Source organism: Protopterus annectens, chromosome 12.part0 (assembly GCF_019279795.1).
Source record: "Protopterus annectens isolate FY-2018-M chromosome 12.part0, PAN1.0, whole genome shotgun sequence".
NCBI classification, from domain to species: domain Eukaryota; kingdom Metazoa; phylum Chordata; order Ceratodontiformes; family Protopteridae; genus Protopterus; species Protopterus annectens.
The window spans coordinates 236,273,239-236,296,744 of record NC_056746.1 but is presented as its reverse complement, the minus strand read 5'-3'; the positions used below and the strand labels follow the sequence as shown (position 1 = coordinate 236,296,744).

At 39.4% G+C, this 23,506-nt stretch overlaps 1 protein-coding gene across 1 annotated transcript in view; it reads right to left on the bottom strand.

The window, feature by feature from the left end:
- Positions 1–23,506, bottom strand: part of LOC122816478 (ADP-ribosylation factor-binding protein GGA1-like) — a 1,452,484-nt gene that overhangs the window by 312,362 nt on the left and 1,116,616 nt on the right. Inside the window, exon 14 of the mRNA XM_044089299.1 lies at positions 10,931–11,091. Within this exon, the coding sequence (XP_043945234.1) occupies positions 10,931–11,091 (161 nt within the window). The remainder of the gene's footprint in view (positions 1–10,930; positions 11,092–23,506) is intronic.

The following is a 23,506-nucleotide window of genomic DNA, read 5'->3' as shown; positions in this document are numbered from 1 at the left end:
TTGTTTTAGGGCTTCCAGGATGTCTGCAAAGGAGACATCATCCGAGGACGACTTGGGGGACCCCACTGCATCATCGAGATCAGTGTCGGATGTCAGAGACTCATCAGGGGAGTCAACGTGCTTCCTCTTGCATGATCTCTTCCTGGGAGGTTCTTCCGAAGAGGCTTCAGAAGGACCTCCAGGAGGGGGAGAAACCCCAGCGGGGGTAACCTGAGGCCCGGGGGCTCCGCTGTCTAAGGACAGGGGGACTGACAATGACCCAGTCTCCGTATGCAGGGAAGGAGCTGGGGAAACCGTGGAGGTAGCCAAGGAAGATTTGGCTAAAGCACTCCTCATAGCCCTGAAGGCGGGACCACCAGAATCCTGGGAGGGTCCCACCTCCGTGGCCACGACAGTGGACGGCACTCCCACCGCCGACGCACCAAGAGGGAGACTTGGAACCGAAAGCATCAATCCCGAAGCCTCCCCCCCATGGCCGAAGGAAGAAGTCCGTGTACTGAACTCCGACCCAAGAGCCGGAGTTGGAGCAAGGGTCGGGCCCGACCCTAACACCTCCACAGGTTCCACCAGCACCGGCTCCAACGGTGCCGAAGCTGTTGGAGGAGGAACCACAGTAGGGGAGTGGACCATCGGCTCCGAAGCCAAATGGGCTGGAGCCGAAACTAGCTTTTGGAACACCGGAGACTGGAAGAGTCGAAGGAGCACCCTGTCGATGTCCGAATCAGACATCTTGGATGATCTAGAGGATACCGATCGGGCCCGAACCGATTTCTCCATCGGCTCCGAATGGCTCGGGGACCGGCTCCGAATGGACTCAACAACTATCGGCTCCGAGGAAGGTTTCAAGGAAATTTCCCTCGGTGCCGATAAGGACTTCGGCTCCGAGGGGGAAGAGTCTGAGCCGGTAACCCTTATCGGCTCCAATATCAGTGGAGCCGATGAGGGTGACCCGCCTCTCGATGCCCCAGACCTCGGCTCCGAAACCAGAGGGGTCGAGGCTAGAGGCATCGAGGCAGGCCGTTCCGACCTCGGCTCCGAAGTCTGTGGAGCCGATGGAGAAGTCTGCTTAGCTTTTTTAGCGGTCGGTTCCGACTGACTGGTCGGAGCCGACGCTTTCTTCTTTTTAGAAGGAGACGGAGAGGAAGATAAAGCCTCCTCGAAGGAAGGCTTGATTAATCCCTTGAGGATTAATTTGTTCTTCCTCTCCTGGAGTACCCTAGAAGAGAACGCGTGGCAGACACTACACGACTCTTGTAGGTGCTTGGCACCTAAGCAATAGACGCACGAGGAGTGGTCGTCCGTTATGGACATTTTAAAACCACACCTCGTGCATTTCTTAAACCCGGAGGGTTTGTGTTCTTTAGACATAACTGTTTTACCACAGAACCTATCTAAGTGACAAAAACACTAAACTAGACAAGGTAAAGTTAAATCCAACATCTTTAACAAAAATTTCTTTTTTTTTTTTTTTTTTTTAACACTAAACACTAAACAGTTTAACAGACAGAAAAAAGGAAAATAAACGGGTGCTTGACCCAAGAAAAATACACAAGCAGCAAAGCAACAGGGGAAGGCCCCTCTAACTCAAACGGGAAACCTTCCCTGACTAAAAAAATCACGAATTTTCCAACAAAAATTCACCAATCACACTAATATATCAACAATAGCTGTTAAAACAGCTTTTGGGTTCAAAGAAAGGAAATTTGTGACAGGAAAAAGCCTAAATAAATAGTACTTAGCCCAGCCAAGTTGAGACCACGTCTAAGCTTGTTAGCGGCAAACGAGATCTGGGGGATTAGTGGTGGTGCATCCTGGGATAAAGATAGCTCAGCCAATAAGAGGCCTCGCTCTATAGCATAAGCGTGCCGAGTCGGAGCCGAGGGATCGGCTCCAAACCCATCAGTACAGAATGTAGGCGAGATAGGATCACATAACATCAGAGGATTCTCTCGGCACCAGAGCAGTAGTCTCCGATCTCGAGGTAGGTGCCAAACTCATCCGCACCAAAGCCCCAAGAGGCAGAGTCAGAACCAAACGATTGGTTTGACTATCCTCCCTGGATCCAACAGGCGAGTGTAGGCTCCTAGACTCATCAAAAGGCACCGAGGAAGTCTGAGTAATCGGCAACGATGGCACTGGAACAGGCTCTGAAGGCTCCACAATCATCAGTTCCAATTCCTCTGGCTCCGAAGTCCTGGGATGGATCGGAGGAACAGAAGTAGAAGGAAGTACTCTTGTCAGTTCCGAAGCCCCTTAAGTTGGTCCCAATAACAATTTAGCAAGTGCTGGTGTCTGTAACAGCTTCTGCACCTCTCGATCCACATCCAAATCTGAAAGGGTTCTCGAGGACTGAGAAGACGGAATAGATGAAGCCACTGATTGAAGTATCGGTGATTTTAACACTGCAAAGACTGGTTCCAAGACTGGGGAACAGCTCCGAAAGGTAATGACACCTGGCTCCGAGGTCTGTGGAGCTGACGTCAAAGATTTTTCAAGTGGCTTTGATGCAGATTGTCTCAGCTCCGAGGATGCCAATTTTGAAGACTTAGAAGATTTTGAAGATTTGTCATGTCCATCTTTGTCTAAGGTTTCCAGAAAGGAGGATTTTAGCAATCTTCTGTCGATTATCTTCCTCTTCTTCTCGTGCAAAACACGGATACTGAAGGAATGGCAAATGCAGTAGTTTTCCTGCAAATGTAATTTGCCTAAATAATAAACACAATTTACATGACCATCGGTCAAAGACATCTTTGGCCCACTTTAAGGCGGTAGCATTGTTGCTTCATAGTACGACGTTGTCCTGTTCGATTCTCAGCTAGAGTGTTTTCTGTGTGGAGATTGCGTGAATGGGCATACCTTCATTCAAGGTTGTGCGTCAGGGCTGGCAACTCGGCACGTAAAAATCTACTGCCAATCATTAGCGGACCGGAATTCTGCTGTGGTGACCCCTAACTGGAAAAAGCTGAAAGACATAATATTTTTCTCATCTTCTATCACTATTGGAGATCCTACAGCAACTAGTACAACTGTTTCTTTTGTCCCTGATATTGTACTGAATATCAATCCTGAAATACTTTATCAAATTCACATGTTAATTTCTTTCCAAATGTGTCTCCTGTGGCCCTGTAATTTGCACTCTGCATGTCTTAATATAATTCAATAACTTTTTGTCAATATCTGTGAGGTCATTCATATTTCATAACAATATGGATAGTGTAGCCATCATGATAAAAAGTTACTATTTTCATGTATTATATATGAAGGCTTTTTAAATGACTATTTCTAACTTTTGTGTTACATGTACCCACTGATGTTTGGCAGGTTTATCTTTTATACAGTTGTTTATTGTCATCTCCATTTGAACCTATGTCACATTTTACAATACTTTTTTATTTTAGTGAGAGCCCTCAAACAAAAAACAAACACAACTCCACAACATCCCCAAAACAAATAAACTTAAAAGAAACACACAAAATGATGTACATCTTCAAATAATGAAGTTTAACCCTCCTGATAGGAACAATTGTTTCAAATTGACAGCTGCATCCAAGAAATTACCTAATTAAAACTAAGGTTATTAATGATAAGGTGCATGTTGCAGTCTGTGCTCCTACTTACAATAATGGCTGTCTGCTATTGCCTTGTCTTTATTCTCCTCCAAGATGTGAAAAACAGCTTATATGCCTTCAGAAAACATTAACTTTTAGCCTTAAGATACAGTGCACTGGCTATCCTTAAATAAAACTAAATCATACACTGTTCTAGTAAATGCAATTTTACAATTCCCTCAGAAAACAATGCTCAGAACTCTTTTGAGATTTATTGCCTATACCTGTAGTCAGCTTATCTCCAACATAAGAAATGAATGTACAGCTGCCCTCAGGTACAGACTCATCAACTCACACTAAATAATTATTTGCTAAAAGAAAACTATTCATTACATTCACAGTGTTTTCCTGTTTTTAAAGTCCACATACTTACACAAAAAAAACTTGCTATTAGAATAAGACAAGGGCATTAATCCTGATACTCAGGCAAAATTAAGAGAAAACATCTCAACTCTACATATATTATAATCCGTGCACTTTTATATGCATCCTCAACCCCAACAGCCCAAGATTACATCATATCAACTTAAACACGTTTTCTCCAGCCTTTATTCCCTTTTTACATTGTAATGCCTACATTTCTTAAAACTAAAAAGAAAAACGTACTTATTTACTTTAGTATCTTTACTACATACAACAATCACTGGAAATGAAGACAAATAATGCCACTGTGGAAATAATAGGTACCAGTGGAAATCAACAGTAGAGACGTAAAACAATTCAAGAAAATCCACACGACCACCAAGGCAGATATGGTATAAATCCAGAACTTTAATCAACGGTTAGTGATTTCATGCCCTTCTGAGCACTTCTTCAGACCATATAAATGCAATAAAACAGGCCCAGTCCCTTTAAAACCTTTTTTGAAGGGGCGAAGATTGTTTAAGTGATTTTAATTGATGCTATCATGTGATAGGTGTTTTTAGATTGAGGCATATATTTAAAAGGCATTGTTTTATTGCATTTGTATGGTCTGAAGAAGTGTTCAGAAGGGCATGAAAGCGCTAACCGTTTATTAAAGTTCTGGATTTATGCCATATCTGCCTTGGTGGTCGTGTGGATTTTCTTGAATTGTTTTAAATCACTGAAAATGCTTTGCTATATAACATGTAATTTACATCATGAATATTTTATACAAATATTAAGAACAAAAGTTGTTTTACTTACAGCTACCTTTCTTTTCCTTTTAGTGTACAGTAATGACATGAAGTGTGGTATATGCCTTTCAGTCCCCACACAAGTTTAACAAAGTCAACAAAAGTCCAATTTTTCTTATAATTTCCCAGCTGTGACTGATGCTTTACAGTCTCACATTTATTCACTATTTTCAGTGTTGCTGGTCTTCTTCCTGTTCATCGTCATCTCTCAGCCCTAGACTCTGGTTTAAGTCCAAGGTACTCCACATTTTTTCAAATCAACTCCTGTGCTTTATTTCTGTCTCTTGTGCATTTTCTTTGAGAACATTAGAAAATATTTCACTGGCAAAGTTTCTCTATGAGATTTATTATCAGAAGAATGAGAAGCAGAGTCCTCTTCTGACTAATGGCTCAAATTTTTGTTGGACAAACTTTTCCATTTTCTCTTTAGCCTGTTCTGCATCAAAAATAACTTTGATTATCCAATATTCTGAAGACAGCTGAATACAGCAGCTTGAATCTCACACCTGCCTCTTGACAGTTCCTGATTACTAAGAAACATTTTTCTCTCCTGCCTAGTATATTATGAATAATCATTTTCCACAAACACTCAAAAGTATGCAATTTTTAATGCTTTGTCCTTCTGCCACAGTTATGTCAGGATCATTTTTTTTCTGCTGGTAAGACTGCATCTTTACTAATACAGGTCTTGATTACTTTCTCATGGTCAGGCTTGGAGCATACACATAATGTTCCCTTTCAATTAACAAATCCTGCTGTGGAATACCAGTCCAGTTGTTGATTTGTGCTTGTTTTAATACTAAAACAGTCTGTCCCTTCCAGTTTCTGCAGTACAGCAGAAAGTCTCAAGTTTTCTCTGCATGCTCTGTACTCTAACTGTACCATTTTGTGAATCAGCACTTCTTGAGCAGTCTCATACTCAGCCAGCCTTTTCTTCAATTTGACCTCTGATTTTTGCAGTTTTAGCAGTTCATCTGGATAGCTGTTTAAAGCTTCTTCCATTTTTCCAGCCTTTTGTTATATGAGTTGTTATATTCTTTCAATATTTTATTTATTTTAGTCAGCTTTGAACATATTTGATTTATTTTTTCCTCTAAATTACTGGAAGTCATCCATGGGCACCCACAGGATTTTTTGCAGGAGGGTGCAAACCCAGAGGGCAGAGCTCCAGGGTATATCTGTTTACTTGTGGATAACCATGAAAACTATATACCATGGTTAACTGTAAAGTACTCATATCTTACAAACCATTGCTCATTTCTTAGCTAAATGAGTATTAAGTTGCCAGCAACATCAAAGTCTTCTGTAAGACATCTCTTGCAGGTCCTTGCTTAATTTTTGGCCACCTGCAGCTTAAGTAACAGTGCCCACATTGGATAGAGTGAGTGTGCTGCTTTTCCTACACAGTGCAGGGTACCTAGGCAATTACATAAGCAGGTGGGACTTTGTAATTGACAGCAAATTCAAGCCCCTGGTCATTGCAAAGTAACTCAAGAAATATTAATTAAAAAATGAATTTAATAAATCAGTTAAAATTGCACAGCAAGTGCTGTGGATATCTTAGTACACATACTGATTCCTTCATCTCAGTGCAAGCCATGATCACAATGAAATACAAAGCAATGTAATGTTATGGTAGGTTGTGAGCCAGGTAACTTCATGGATGAGTTCCTGCCTGAAGCAAATTCTGGTTCTAAATGTAGCTGACATCACTGGTGGCATGAATGAAGTGTAAATGGTTCAGCATACTCCTCATCATATCTGCAAATGTTAGATGTATGCTATACTGGAAGTGTGCCCTGTGTGTCTGTGGTTAGAGAGCAGAGCCGGATCATGGTCAAATGGGGCCCTAGGCAGGGTAATGGATCAGGGCCACCCATACACAGCCCTCCCCCCTGCAGCCATTCTAGTGTCCCATTACTTGGCTATTTCTCCCCAATTACCATAAACACTGTAATGTGCAAACTGTTTTGTACTTCTACAATGATTATTTAGATTTAAATTAAAAATTTTATTTTAAATTTTATAGCACAAACACTGATATATATTTGCTAAACAAAGCAATACAGACTCACAATGAAAACAGTCTTAGCATTAAAACTTCCCTGCCCTTGAAGCTCACATTCATTGAAATGGCACTGAAACCCACATTCAAAGGAAATGTGTCTGGCCAGTGGTGGATAAATTTACCTTTGGGCTGTTTTCAAATCATAGGACTCTTGCACACATATTTAGGATCATGCTTACATGCATATGTTCTTTGATTCACCTTCCTGATTGTATAAAATTACATTGCTTATATAATTCAGTGCCATTTGTAGTTTTGAACATTTTTCCAGTAAGGAATGAAACAAAATGTATGAACCAATAATGACAAACTGCCAATTCAGAACATTTCCATCATAAACATCTATTAAAACGTCTGTCATTACAATCCACCAATATCAGTAAATAAGCACAATCTCTGCAGAAGTAAAATTCATCTAAATAATTCCACATTAAAGAGATCTGTAACTAATGATGAGTTTGCTGCTAGCAAACAACTTTATATTTCAGTGTTTCATATACAAATAAAGTGCCTATGTTACATTAAAATAATGGTGAGCTGATAGTATTGCAATAGGGAATGGATGTCAAACTGACAACAGATTCATAGTTTCTAGGCATCTCATCTAAAGGAAGACATACTCAGGACTGCAGCACCCCACCTCCCTTAAAGTACAACACAGTATCAGCAATCCATCAACATGCTGTGGGAGTACAATCCACAGCCTTCTGCATCAACAGCAAGTATTCTACATGTTGTGCTACTAACAATGCATTTAAATTCTTTAACACAACAGCAACACCTGTGATGCCCATGCACTGGCCCAGTAATCAAGGAGCATCAATCCTCACTACTAACACCAGTGAGAGGTGTTTACACAGGGGAGCATAGCAAATACACACACAGTAAAGTACAATTTCCCTTAAGAGCACACAGAGATCACAGTCAGTCTGGGGTGGTTTCTCCCTTTCTCTCCAGATCCCCAATAGGACTCCCCACTGGCACAGCTATAGGGTCCAAATCTCAGCCTAGTGGGCAAGCTAAAACCTCCAGCACCCTTTCTGTCCAACCAGTGCTTCATGTCCTTGCCCAAGTAGCTGACATACACGCACTTTGACATATGAGTTATATGCAAACACACAGACATTCCTGGGGAAGGCTGGCACAGATTCTCCAGCTGTGCCCTCTTTCTTCCCAGTTTAAAATGTAGTACCAGCTGCCTCCACCCACTAATATCAGCTACTAAAAAGGCCCTTAACAAAGGGTGTCCGATTATTACTGTGCAATATTATTATCCAAATGGTAAGTGTAACTGAAGAGCAAGGCTTACTGGAGTGGCTTAGTACAGTATCACTATATACATACAATGTACTCTGGAGCTTAAATTATCTCTACATAAAACAGCCACAGTTGAAAGGTTTAAAAATATTTAATAATAAATAATAAAAAACACAAGACAATACTTCTTACTACACAGTGATAGTCAAGAGTTCAGAGATCACAGGAAAATGCTTAAAACAATACAGTAGAGTAGTTCTGACATCAATACAGAAAAAACAAATCTAATCTTCCTATTTCCTAGCTATATCTAAGAGAAAACATTGTTCTAAAATAAACTAACTTATAGAGCAAAGCAGTGCTGGTGATGATGTATGTTCTGAAGACAAATGCCAAATGCTCTCTCATTCTCTCTCCTTAAATTGATAACACAGTGCTGCTTCACATTACATCATTCTTAACAATTTTCTGGTTTATCCTGACTAACAGAAACTCAGAGGTTTATAGCCCTTTTGATCTTGCAGCTGGTCAGGAAGCCAGAGCAATAAAAGAAATTATACGAGTAAATTCTAGCCATTAACTCTGGCCTAAAAACAATAGGAAGAATTCCTTCAGTTCGACATCTCGGCTCTGAGTTTTGACATCAAACAATTACACAATGCTTGACTTATCAGCTTTCCTACAGCAGCATGCACTGTTGTTACATTTTTGCAGTTCCACATCTAACAGCATTTTTTTCCATTTAAGAGAACAAACCTGTGGCTTATATTAATATGTACAAATGACAGAATTATCTACAAATTTTATCTAGCTAGGCTGACAGCCTTCACATATCTTCACAACACCATTTGCTAAACAAAACAGTTACACATTGTAAACAGACTTAAGCATGAGCAGCAGTAAACTTCTCTTCCCTTGAAGCTCACAATTCTTTGAAAATGCACTTAGCACTCAACTTCTTGAAACTCATTTTTTTAACAGTTTGGTGGTTGGGGTAGAGGATTCAGGTTTTTGTTTCCTGTATCCAAGGTACAGGGTTTGAGCCTTAGCAAATTAACTAACCACCTGCTAACCCTAACTAGGGCATTTTACATACATACATACATACACACACACACACACACACACATATATATATATATATATATATATATATATATATACGCACATACGCACACACACTCCTCTTTGCCTTACTTGCAGGAATCCTGTCCAGGATGAATGAAACAGAAACTTCCTTGCTCTTGTTATACAGACACAGCTCTTTGCCTTACTTGCAGGAATCCTGTCCAGGATGAATGAAACGTAACCTTCCTTGCTCTTGTTATACACACACACACCTTTGTGCCTTACTTGCAGGAATCCTGTCCAAGATAAATGAAACAGAAATTTTACACACACACACACACACACACACACACACACACACACCTTTGCCTTAATTGCAGGAATCCTGACAAGGATGAAAGAAAAGGAAGCCTTACTTGCTATCGTTATACAAGCACACACCTTTTTCCCTTACTTGCAGGAATCCTGTCTAGTATGAAATAAACAGAACCTTACTTGGTGCTGTTGAAGAATCCAGTTTACATGCATTATGTGGAAGCAGCAACACAAGAATGGAATGTCTTCTTGAATTTAAAATTCTGAGCCAGTTGGAAAGGAAAAAAGTTCATCTGTGCAACAATGCACTCACAGACGTGACTCAACAAATGTGTGCGAATGGACAGTTCATAAAGAAAAACACCCTTAAAAACAAAAACAGTATTTTTCTTAAATTAAAAAGTAAACGTGACAGTCCCTCGGCAAGTGAAGTCAAATCCAGGGGGGGGTAGAAGTACACCCCCTTGCACCACCTGTGGGTGCTTATGAAGTCATCTATTGTACCAAATCTGGAGCTTGAACTGCTTTTTTCTGAACAACTGCAGGATTCTTCCTAGTCAAGGTGATCTCTTCACCTTTTCTAGTTGATTTTCTTTAAGGCTATCTAAGTTTCTTCTTTGCTGGCATCCAGACAGTGTCCTTACTAGCCAGTAACTAAGTTTCACTAAAACTGGCAGAATTACTAGTCCTTATCTCTCTGTCTCTTTTTTTCACACTGGGAGAGCTGAAGTTAAGCTGATGATCAGTGTGCAGCCATCTTGGAAGCACACGTCTCAACCTCTTAGAGCAAGAAATCTGGACAAAGCCATAAACAAAAGTGGGACAAAGGTTCAAAAATAGGGACAATTTTTAAATATTGCTCTTACAAACTTGGAAAGTTGATAGAATAACAGGTTTTGCATTAGCACTAATTTTTTGAATGGTATGAAGTCTGAAACTCAAATGTCTGGCATTATTTTCTAACTTTACTCTTTAATGATTTGCAACTAATTTCCCAGAAAAAACACAATTTTATGAAAAAAGCATCAAAAATATGAGGTAAAAATCTAGACATTCTGCAAAAATCTGTACAGTTGAGAGGCATGCTTGGAAGTCCCAGACTAAGGCTTCTTATTAATAAAACTGAAACACAATCTGAGTCTCTCTCAGAAAGTGTGATTTTCCTCATTCAAGACCACAATACGAAATTAAGACCAACATTTAGACAAGTCCAGTTATGTAGTTTTGCATGGATCACAGCATGTCATAACTCTTTTAGCCCCATACATACTACTGAAGCATTAGAATAAAGTATATTTATTACAGCACAAGATGGCCACTGCTTTTGTGCATGAATTCAACTTTCAAAGTAATAAATGCTTTAAATATGAATGCATTCACAGCTCTACAACACCTGTCTTAATCACTATGAATTAGAAAAAAAGGGAAAAGGCCTAAAATGCATAAGCTATACTTACCTGGATTAATAGAAACCAGGGGTACAAAAACTTTGGAAAGTGACATTTCTGCTGACTCAGCCACTGTAAATGTTGACACCCGTGTGGCAGACTCTGCAGGCTTAGAATGAAATGGGTTCTGTGTTGACCTTGCCACAAGTGAAGGAAGTGGAGTGGGTGCCCTTAAAACAATGAAAGTTGCACTATTGTCAGTCTTACAGTAACAATCTGTATTCATTCTCTGTGTATCAGAATTAGAAACACTGCACAATTATTTAGCGAAGACAGGAAAAGATCAAATGTATTACCACAACGGCAGAGGTGTGGACACTAACTGCTTATGGCTGCTGGTCTTAACATCAACATAAAAGGTTACGTTCTATTCATAAAGTATAAAATACTGAAGAGTCCTCTTTTATAGCTGCAGAGTATCACAGTATATCCCCTCAGGACCACATAAATGTATGCTAAGAACAAGTTCTGTGGTCCAAAAAATGCAGGACACAATAGTCAAACAATATGATCATTAGTTCCAGGAAGACATGCAGATGTTTTTTGTTCTCCTACATCCATGGCAGTAGACTTCCAGCATATTTATAGTAATCTGCACATACCCTTCAGTATAGATTGTATCTGAGCTTCCACACAACTCATGGTTCTTTATGTCAAGTCTAGACTTTTTAATGGCACATACTCTTTAAATATAAATCTGCCTTTGTAAAGGAGAAGTGACTAATCTAGTGATATGTGTTTTTTTTTTCCTTGTATATGTACTGTGGAAATATTCTTTAGGGAAATGTAGAATTATGTTTATTTTATTTTAATTTTTATTTTTATAGTCTGTTGGATGATTACACAGAAAACTCATTTTTACTGAAATGGAGAAACTTCAGTACACAAAGCAATGTGAGACAATGAAAGCTTGGTGTTAAGAGCAATAGATTAACTGCCCGGTTGTCCAAAACAACTGTGGTTTCTTAACTATCCTAGTTAAAAGGAACATGCCCCTGAAAAATGAAGGTTTCTAATATGTGTGGGTCATATTTTTCAGTATTTAACATCTGTGATACATACTGATTCTTATTCCTGGCATGAAGCTTGGAATGGTATCAGGGTCATTCTCAGTTAAAACCAGGAACCATTCTTGTGGTGATGGTGGGTCTGAAAGTTCAGTGCTGATTTCAGGGTCACTGGTGAACTGAAACGGCTCTGCCTGATTATTATATTCAAGCCATGTAATGTTCTACGTATTTTGTCTCTTGGTATATGATGAGAGAACCCTATATATGGAAACTGACAATGTAGCTAAGGTATCCCCAGTCTGAATGTCCCATCTCTTTTTCCACCTGTGTCTTCCATAGTCCAAGGATTTGAAGTAACTACTGTCTCTAGCCAGTGCGCTAACATGTGAGAAGATTTGCACAGTAATCATGTGCTCCTTCTGGTAACCATTTCAAATGTTGGGATCCACTAAAGCAAGTCCTGAAATATGGAGAGTGAGTGGCCAAGCAATCAGACTTACATATACTAAGTTCGATATACCATTTTTCGGAATATTCCTTTTTCTCCAAGATATGGTGATCTTGGAGTTGGCATATATAAGTTTGGGGATGTGGGGTGCTTGCAGCAAAAGAAAGCTTTAAGGAGAAGAGCGATTTTCAAAATTTACTCTTCTCCCATGTTTTCAATCTTTTTTTTTCAGCTTTATGGCACTCAGCAATCTGAGTACTGACATTTCAGTAGGCAGCTGCTGCTTTCTGGTATGTACAGATGGGTCTACGTCAGATGATAGAGTTTTCACAAACCAGAAATTCATATGGTCACACCATACAATCGGGTTTCTAAAAACTCGAACATCAAAAAAAATCCCACAAAAATACACAAAAATCTACCTTTTCTTTATGTTTTTTTCGGGGGGGGGGTCAAGCCCCCTGTGTCCCCCACACCCCCTGCAAATTATATATACCTACTCTGAGATCACACTACAATGAGGAAAAGGGTAAATTTCCCAATCCGCACTGTACCCCGATCTCCATTCAAAAACTCAATCATATGATCTCAATCAAATGAATTTCGAGTTTCTGAAAACTCGATAAACCGACAGGGACCCGTACAAGCACGAGGCATCCTTTTCATTTGACATTCATAATATGAATAACCAGTGTCAGATGATGTACTTAGTGATTTATCAGATATAGCTGCAAAACAACAACTGTTTTCAAATCTCTCTTTTCCAGTAGTGGTTGCATTTATTTTTTTCTGAAAAGTTTTTGCTCCTTATCTTCTCTTGTACAAGTCTGTGATTTTACATACTAAATGACTGACATATTAATAACTCAAGAGCAAAATGAATTTATTACCTCTAATACAACACACCAGTTTATTTTCTGCCAAACGCTTTCTAGTTATTTGTCAGACACATCCCAGTAATATTTGTTATATGATGCAGTAATGAGAGCACTGGATTCCCACTGTACCACCACACACAATTAACTGTAGTTCCCCACTGGGATAAATGCAGTTCTGATGTTTTATATGCTAAATATATTTTTAGGAATTTCCTGTGTCAGAGGAAGCATACTTTCTCACTGACAACTAGCACTCCATTTTCTTCACTGGTGCCAAAAAAAATTCTCATTTGCCCCAATTTTCCAAGTGCTGGTAGTGTCTTCTCCTCTGTAATTCCAATAACAATGTGAGCCTTCTTTTTCCATACACAAATACCATAGTTAATTCTGACAACAACAGCAACAGCAATGCGTGTGTAGAACAGTATTGTCTGTATTAACAGGTAGTGTTAAAGCCACTATAACATTCTCTACTCCAATATAATCCATTCTTCTTCCACTCACAAAACTTGGCACAAATTCAGTTAATGACAGTTATGTCTAACTGACACAATTTTCTAAAGTAATGTCCCTTTTCCGCTAATAAAGAAATCCCTAAAACAAGGAGAGACTGGGATTTTGGATGCAGACCTTTAAAGAGCATAACAAAAATCATACAGAATATTATATCCATAAAGTAGCAGAAAGTATTCTAAGAACTAAGCTAACATGGGAATGGAGAAACGAGATTTTGCCAATAAGGATGACTGCAATTTGGGATACAGGTAATAGTCAAAAGGGGGCTGGAGTTTCTGGAGAAAATTGGCAAAGGATCCAAGATATTGGGAGCAAATAACTAGAGAGGGAAATGTCATAGAATGGAAAGAGGCCAGAATTTATTTGGACTGTAGATTAGAGATTGCCTTCTCTATCAAAGACTGATATCAGAGTATAGGCAAAGAGAAAGAAATGTGAGGGGGGGTCCTAAATGAAAGACCAGCACTGGTAGAGTTTCTAGTAGAATCTAGAACAGAAGCTGCCATTAAAAAAAGAATAATTAGCAGAGCATATTAAATATTGCATGATAACTATAAGAATCAATCAGAGGAGGTTAGAAAGGATTGGGAAGAGAGATTGGACAAACAATTCTCAAAAAAAAAACAATGGAAGAATATATGAATGCCTCCCAAATATGCATCTAAATCCAGAAGATTTAGGATTTTTGCTTGGAAATGTTTACATAGACATTTTTATACCCCAAATAGACTCTAGAGAATGTTTTCCTCAGGTAGACAACAAATGTTGGAAGTGTGACAGGGAAGAAAGAGGTACTTGAGAACATATTTTCTGGGAGTGCAGTGAGTTGGGGACTTTAAGGACTCCTTACAGGATGCACTGTTGGAGATGCTGGGTGACTGGATTGGTGTGACAAGTGAAATGATTTTTCTGAGCTATACTACAGAATTGGAATTGCCTAGACAAGGTAAGGCCTTGCTGTGTGTAATTATGGTGGCTGCCAAAAAAGCAATTACTAGAAAATGGAAATCAAAATCTAAACCAAGTACATTAGAAGTATGAATATAGTAACATAGATAAAACAACTGGAAGTGAGAGCTTCAGAAAACGGTAGGAGCAAACTACATAGGAAAAAATGGGAATTGTGGGAACAATAAATACAGGGGAGGAATGAGGTTTAAAAGAAGGCAGGATTTAAATAAGCTATGTAATGTTTGAAAATGATTGGGTAGATTATAAGTAATGTATAATGTTTGCAACTGTTAGTATGTCAGTATGGTTTTTGACGCAAAATGCTTACAACTAAAATTGTGTCGGCGTGGTTTGTTTTCATTTATATAGGTTCATAGGTGGGTACTAGGCAATCTGCCTGAAGGCATTTATAAGCCTAGCCAGAATCTGTTGGCTTTTGTCACCCCCATAGATTAGTTCCCTGAGCCTCTGTACAGCAGAGCCACTGAAGTGATCCCCGAGGTAAACTTTCTGTTTCCCATCCACTCATCAAGGTTTCTTTTGAAATGTGTTAGCGAGGAGCTTTGCCTAATGTAGACTGGGATCTTATTCTGCAGCATGGGAAGTCTCTGAGACAGGAATTGATCTCTCCAGCACGTCCTACTTATTGTTGTGGTGAGGTTTAGATCCCTAGAGCATGTGGCTGGAGGGGATAAGGTTTTCTTTAGGTGGAGCATGTCCATCAATTCTGGGTTGGACATGGCCTTGTATGTCAGGCAGAGATCACCTCTGAGTAGGCGGTATGCAACCGAGTACAACTGGAGTTTCTTCAGTCGAGCTGCATAGGGCATCTGTTTGAGGCCATTGATCCTCCTGGTGATATACTTCTGTGGTCTTTCCAGCTGTTGCAGGTGTCTTGTAAGGTACATCCCAAATGGGGTGTTGTACTCTATGATGGGTCTGATGAGTGATAAGTAGAGGGGCACAATGACCTCTTTTGATCTGGATGCGAACTCTTTTGTGATTAGGTGGGCCATGTAGAAGGATTTTCTAACCACTTTGGTAATGTGATTATCAAAGGTGAGATTACTATCTACTTGGGTCCCCAGATCCCTTATTATGTCTTCCGTATTTAGGGAGCTACCTCCTATGTGGTAGTTTGTGGGTACTTTGTTTTTTCCAAAGGGGATGACTATGCACTTTTTGGCATTTAGCTTGAGGCCATGATTTTGACACCAGGTATCCGTCTCAGTGAGACCCTTTTGGAGGATGTCTGTGTCAGCCGGAGAATCAATTATAGCCCCTAGTTTGCAGTCGTCTGCGAACTTGATCAGCCATAGTCCTCCTGTGCTTGCCTGTACCTCTGAGAAGTATATGCCGAAAAGGAGGGGTCCTAGGACTAAGTCCTGGGGAACGTCACTTGTAACCGGTTTAGAGTCGGACCTAGCTACCGCATCCCTCACCATGTGGGTTCTGTCCGTGAGCCAGTTGGCAACCCATCTTGTGACGTAGGTTGGTGAGCTTATCTATAATACCAGAATGGGGAATGGTGTTGAAGGCCTTAGTGAGGTCTAGGTAGGCTGTGTGTACTACCTTTCCCTCATCTATAGCCTTGGTAACTGTCTCAAAGAAGTCCAACAGGTTTAGGAAGCATGATCTGCCCTTAACAAAGCCAAACTGGGTAGGGTCCAGTGTTTGGAGGTTCCCAATGTCTCTGTTAATGAGTTCCATGAAGATGCACTCCATAGCCTTGCAGACCAAGCTAGTCAGGCTTATAGGGCAATAGTTCCCGGGGTCTGTTGTGGCTCCACCTTTGTGAAGCCGAATAACTGTTGCTGTGTGCCACTCTATGGGTATGTAGCCTGTGGACAGGCTGAGTTTGAACAATGTATTTAGGTGAGGGGTTAGTTCGTCTTTGAGCTCGTGTAGGATGCAGCCTGGGACACCGTCCGGTCCCATTGATGCTGTGTTTTTGGCTTTGGAGAGGGCTGTTTTAACCTGAGTGTATATACATGTATATACATGTATGATTGCTTATGTCATAAGTGATGGTTTAATAAAGACGTTTCTTATTTTAAAAAGGGGCAGGAATTGAATAATTTATGTAATGTTGCTTAGGTTATATGATATTTAGCAATATATGTGAAGTATATTGTTTGTTAATGTTAATTTAATGCAGTTTGATTAGGTATAAATGTAAAAATTGCGTATGTTATAACTGATAATTCAATAAAGATGTGTTAAAAAAAGTCCCTAAGTGCTGAATAGAAATGTTACTACCTGCAATGAACTGCTAAAGAGTATACTCCCTAAAACTGATGTGTAGAATCAACAGTTGCAAATTACATTTATTTTTGCACAGAGAAATTTACTTTAATTCACTTACATAGAAATAAAAATGAAACTACACCGACTGCAAAAAGAGAATAAACATTCATTCTCTTTTTCCATTCATCCCATTATGGAAAAAAAAAAAAAAACATAAAAATACCTACATGCATTTTGTCTGAATACTGGTAGCGTTAGGGAATGTTTTTTTTTTTTTGACAAGGAGATGTGTAGTGCTGGAGTTAGGGGCAGCAGAAGCAGGGTTAGAGTCAAGATTAGTGCACAATTAAAGATGGGTAAGGAAGGCTGTATGCAATCCAACAGCAAACTGTGGCTGCCACAATGTAGTTCTACTGTTATATTTTTTCTATGTGAATTCTCCATAATTCTATACTACAGTCACCCCCTTTCCAATCATAAATAATGACAAAATGTCAATTAGCAACAGCAACTGTGTGAGACAGCATTTTATGGTAATGTGGTATAGCTGTAGTAAAGTTATTTTTCCCCCATTTGTGGAATTCCTTTTATCAACTTAAGCCCCATTCTTTCCACAAACTAACAGTGTTCTGTAGTAATGCAGTTCTAATAATTTTTCTGTATGGAATTCTCTAAATCAGTATACAGCCTTTCTTTCTTTAAAAAAGAGAAAAAGGGAAATAAATCCCTGAGGTTATAATGGAAGTCTGCCACAATGTTCTCAGGCAGTGTAATCAGTCTAGAATTCACCAACATTCATTATGATTCCACCTAGAAGCCCATTTACAGAGAAACATGCATTTCTTTTCACAGAAGTTGACTGCCGACTGTATCCTCTACCAGTTTTCTTAGGTAAACCTTTCCGGTCAAAAAAGAATGGGATACCAGTACCCCAAAGACTAAAAACACAGTCTTCCTCTCCAGTAGAAAATAGGAGTAATTACATATCCTTTAAAGGGCATCTTGCTGAAATGTTGTGAGACTTCACCCTTTATCTGCAGTACTATCCCCTACCAACATTCACATTATGGTTCCTGCTTCTCCTCGGAAGTCCACACAACTGGATTTTATTTCCATTTTAATTTTTAAAAAAAAAGTCTAATCATTGAGATGAGCAGTAATTAGAGCTGTTAATGCTCAGGAATACAACTCAAAGACGTCTAATCTGCAATCTGACTTAGCTACTGCACCTGAAATAATGATTTACAACTGTAGACAGTGCTAACTTCTTTTAGATATCTCCACACAAGTAACGAATCTTCCTGAAGCTAAGAGATCAACTGAATGTAAACAACTGCTCTCACAGTTTAAGGCACACTGTGATAGGACATGGATTGGCTGATGATGCCCTGTTAATAAACAACTGCGTGTGTATGGGGGACAGGGGTGCATTCTAATTAGTGGCATGTAGTCTCAGTTTCAGGTCCTAACTTACATTCATTTGAATGAGAAGCTAATGGGTAATTATTTTGTTAGCACACCTAATGTACTAATGAATTAATTACATCTAAGGAACCCTGTCTGATTTTTTTCAGATTCTTACAAATTGGTAAGTATAAAAAAACAAAATATCTACTCATCTGTATTTTATATTATTGCTCATGGGTGATGAGATAACTATGCAAACAGTGCCGGCCAAGTTAAGAGGTTAGATTTAGCTACAAACTTTCCAGACTGCTTTAAAACAAACAAAATAAAAGCAATGAACAACCAAATACCACACCCCCAAAACAAATCCACAAATAAATAATGATGAAACAAAATAGCAAAGAAGAGCCAACATGTATACAGATGTATATCTATTTATCTAGCTATCTAAATATCTACCTACTTATCTCTCTATGATAGGCTGATAAGTAATACTAGGCTTTCAGTCTGAAGGCTATTATAAGCCTAGTCAATTACCAGAGATAAGAATCAAACCCTGCACCTGGTATCTTTGTGGTGAAGACCTTAAATATTATGTCAACCCTGCCCCATTTTAAATATATTTAAAATATATATAAATGATGAAACAAATTCCAATACATCAGACAGAATGGAAGGAAATAATAGGATACAAAGGTGTGTGTGTATATACATACACATACCTATATCTATATATCAATGTATCTCTACACACACGCATATATATATATATATATATATATATATATATATATATATATATAAAATCAAAATAGAGATATATTTAATTTTGTCAAACAGTACTGTTGTCGAACTGCGAAATGACACCAAATGACCAATATTATACATGTCAACAGGCTACTGTACGTGCAGTGAGAATGAATCTTGAAGCGTGTTTTTTGCAGGGAGACAAGCCCCCCCCCCTGTACCTCCCATGCCTAATTGTATATACTAACTCCAAAATTGCACAGTTCTCTAGGAAAGGACAAATTTGCCATCCCTGAAAATTGTCTAATCTGATAATTTTGTCATCAGATTTGACCATTTTTCTAGTCAACCAAATTATGTCAAGTAAACATAAATACCAAAACACTGTTCAACAAAAGTAGCAGAACTGATATATATATATATATATATATATATATATATATATATATATATATATATATAAATTAATAGATATATGTATACACAAACATACACACATGCATATATAAAGCCCCTTATTTATGTACTAACTCCATGGCTGTGCAACCACGAAGAAAAGAGATGCAGGCATGCTGTAAGTTACTTCAGTTTCTAGACTGTAGCACTTTCCAGTAACAGCTTTCTTCTATTCAGTATTGTGGCAAAGCTAACACACTGCACAAACCACTTTCACAATTTTGTCATAGTAACACTGGCTTCCAAATAAAGTGCATTTATATATATATATATATATATATATATATATATATATATATATATATATATATATATAATTGAAATGGAAGTTATGTACTTAACATAATCAAAGATTATTTCATTCCATTCCATCCAATATGACTTATGGGTCCTCAAGCCACTGCATGGTTCTGATCCAGCAGAAAGAGTACTTCAGCCTCAGGCCCCTTCAAGAATTCTTCCTTTCCATAATCCCACTGTCCCTTTAGCTACCTCAGACCTATTTTAATTACTGAATAACAAGAACTTGAATTGTAGAAGATTTTGATCTGTACTGCTTTGGACCCAGTCATTAACAGATGCAGATCCTTCAGGCCTTACATGATGGAATGATAGAAGGAGGGTAGGTTATCTTATTAGACAGACTGGAATGAAATGATCTATCATTATGGTAAGTACATTAGCATTGTAGCCTATTTGTTCCTTCCGTTTGATCCATATATGAGTAAGAATTCCCAGCAGCGCATATCCCAGGGTGGTAGCATGACATGAGACCCTTCAGAATATAAGCACTAAAAGAAGCTTTAGCTTTAAAAATGTAATCCAATCTGTAGTGCTTGATAAAGGTAAGCATGGAGGACTAAATACCTGCTTCACAAATATCAATCAGGGAATGAGTTCTAAAAAAGGCAGTAAGTAACTATTGCTCTAGGTGAGTGAGCTCTGGGTTTACATGATAACGGTTCACAGGTTCATAAATGTTTATTAGGCTAATGACAAGTTCTGATACCCTTGATAAGTGTAAGCAGGGACTTGGGAGATGAAACATTTACAAGCTAGGACCTGGGAGACAAACCATTTACAGGTTGCCTATGTCCATTAGAGACAGAGGTGCCACGAGGTGCCAAACCAGGAATGAATTTCCTGTTCCCCATCCAATTGTCCAGGTTGCACTTGAATTCGGTTAGGGAGGAAATCTGCTTCACATGGATGGGGAGCCTGTTCCAGAGATGGGGCAATCTCTGTGATACATAGTTGCCTCTCCAGCAGGTCCTATTTATATCACAGGCAAGGTTTAAGTCTTTAGAATGGATAATTCTAGTGCTGTTTGTTTTGAGGATATGCAGCAGGTCCATCAGAGTGGGGTCTAACAGTGCCCTGTATGTTATGGAACAGATCTCTCCCTCAAAAGCCTGTAAGAGACAGAACACAGGGAGAGAGCCTTGAGGTGATCTGCATAGGAAATTTTACTTAAGTCCTGTATTCTTTTAGAGAGGAATCTCTGTGCAAGTTCCAGTTGCTGGCTATGTCTGGTTAAGTACATACCAAAGGTGGCACTGTACTGAATGATAGGTCTGATGAATGTTGAATACAGTGGAACAATGACTTCTTTGGATGTACATGCCATAACTTTGTTTACAAGTTGAGCAACATAGAACGATTTCCTCACTACTGTAGCCACATGATGGTCAAAGGCTAGATTACTATTTGTGTGTGTCTCTAAGTCCCTGATTGCTGGGAAAACTCTAAGGGGGGTGTTGTCAGTTACCAGAGGTGGATGACATCCCAAAGGATACTACTATGAATTTCTTGGCATTTAGTTTTAGTCCATGGCTCTGACACCAGATGTTTTTTTTGTGTCAGCCTCTCCTGGAGAACATTTGTGTCAGTATGGGATTCAATGACGGCTCCTAATTTGCAATCACCTGCAAATTTAGTCAACCAGAGACCACTGACATTGGCATTGACTTCAGAGAAGTAAATGCAAAAAAGGAGAGGTCCAAGGACTGATCCCTGAGAGACTCCACTTGTGACTGGCATCTTTGCAGAGGTGGGCTCCCCAGTTCTACCTTCCTGGGTCCTGTCTGTGAGCCAGTTGGCTATCCATCAGGTGACATACAAATATGTATCTAACCTCTTGAGTTTGTCAACAATGCCCGAGTGGGGTATTGTGTCAAATGCCTTGGCCAGGTCATGATAGGCAGTGTGAACCATTTTGCCCTCATCCATTACTTTGGTGACCTTCTCAAAGAAGTCCACCAGGTTGAGTAGGCATGATCTGCCCTTGACAAAACCAAACTGTGTTGGGTCCAGTGTCTGGAGGTTTACTACATCACTAGAGATAATTTCCATGATAATTCTTTCCATGGCTTTACATATAAGACTACTGAGACTTATGGGTCTGTAGATGGCCCACCTTTGTGCAGAGGGATGACTGTTCTCCATTCATGAGGCAAGAAGCCTGTTTGGAGGCAGCAGTTCCAAAGGCCCTGATAGGTCATGTTTCATGCTATTTAGAAGGCATCTGGGATATGGTCTGGGCCCATTGATGCAGTGTTTTTGGCCACAGACAGAGTATTAAGGACCTGTTCACTAGTGATAGTGGAGGGGGGGGTTATATTTGATGGTATTTCCTGAGGGAAGGTTGAGGGAGAGAGAGGGGAAAAGTTGGAACTGAATTTATCAGCCAGTAGGTTTGCTATATCTTCTGGCTCAGTATAGGTGGCTCCATTTACAATATGCTCTGCACACAATTGTGTATTGTTTTTGAGGTTCGGACATAGCTAAAGAATACTTTGTGGTTGTCCTTGGCAGGGGAGGCCAAATTCACCTTAAATTTGGCTTAGGTAGATTTTATTTATCCTCTTCCATGTTTGTTTAGTTTGATAAGAGTGCTTTTATCCTGCTGGGAGTTGCACCTCCTAATTTTTGCCATTATATTCTTCCTTCTGTTATACAGCCTACTGATTTTTTGATTCCACCAGGGTGGCTTGTATTTTGAGTTAGTTCTATATTTCTTCTTGGTGGGTACAGCTGCCTCTATGCAGCTATTAACACTCTTGTACAGGGTTTCTGTGAACAGTTCTGCATAGGCAGCAGTGTTCTCATGGTTTATGGGGGGTTGAAATTTTGCCAGGTTATCACTTAATACCAGGAGGTTAGCCTTAGAGCAGTTCCTGAATACACACTTCAGAAGACATTACCGTAGAGGGTGTGCAGCACTCTCCCATATTTGTGAGGAGCAGATCCAGTATGGCTGCACCTCTGGTTGGTGTATTGACTATCTGGTTCAGGGAGTTTGTGTTTAAAAAATCAAGGAATCTCTCTGCCTGTACGTTGGTGTCATATAAGATTCCCAGTTAATAGTGGGGTAATTAAAGTCGCCCATGAATATGGTATTGGGTTGGATGGTTACTTGCAAGATTTAGCATGGTAAGTGGAAAAGATTTGCTATTTGGGTAGTGCTTCTAGTAAGTTTAAATATATAGTATGGGTTTCCTGGGTCATACAGGGGGCTCTATAGCTGGCAAGGAAGTGATATTGGATTTTGCCTATGGTGATTTGAACATGGAGCAGCTCAAGTCCTGTTTGACCAGCCCTGAGGTATATTTATTTTTGATGTAAACAGAGACACCTCCACCTTTAGTCCCTGTCTGTGTAGTAGCTGGTCAAAATGTGTGGATGTCATTATAACTTTGCACTGTTGGTGTGCTCTCTGTGGCTTTAAACCATGTTTCAGTGACCGCACAGACATGAGCATTCTCTAGGGTGAAGAGAGCTTCTAGGGAGTGGAGTATTTTGTTTATACTCCTAGCACTGAGCAATAATACTTTTAGATTTTTCTGATTTTGATTTGCTATGTCAGAAGTACTTTCAATTTGGCATTGCCTAAACAAAGCACTATGGGGGAAAACAATGTTTTAGC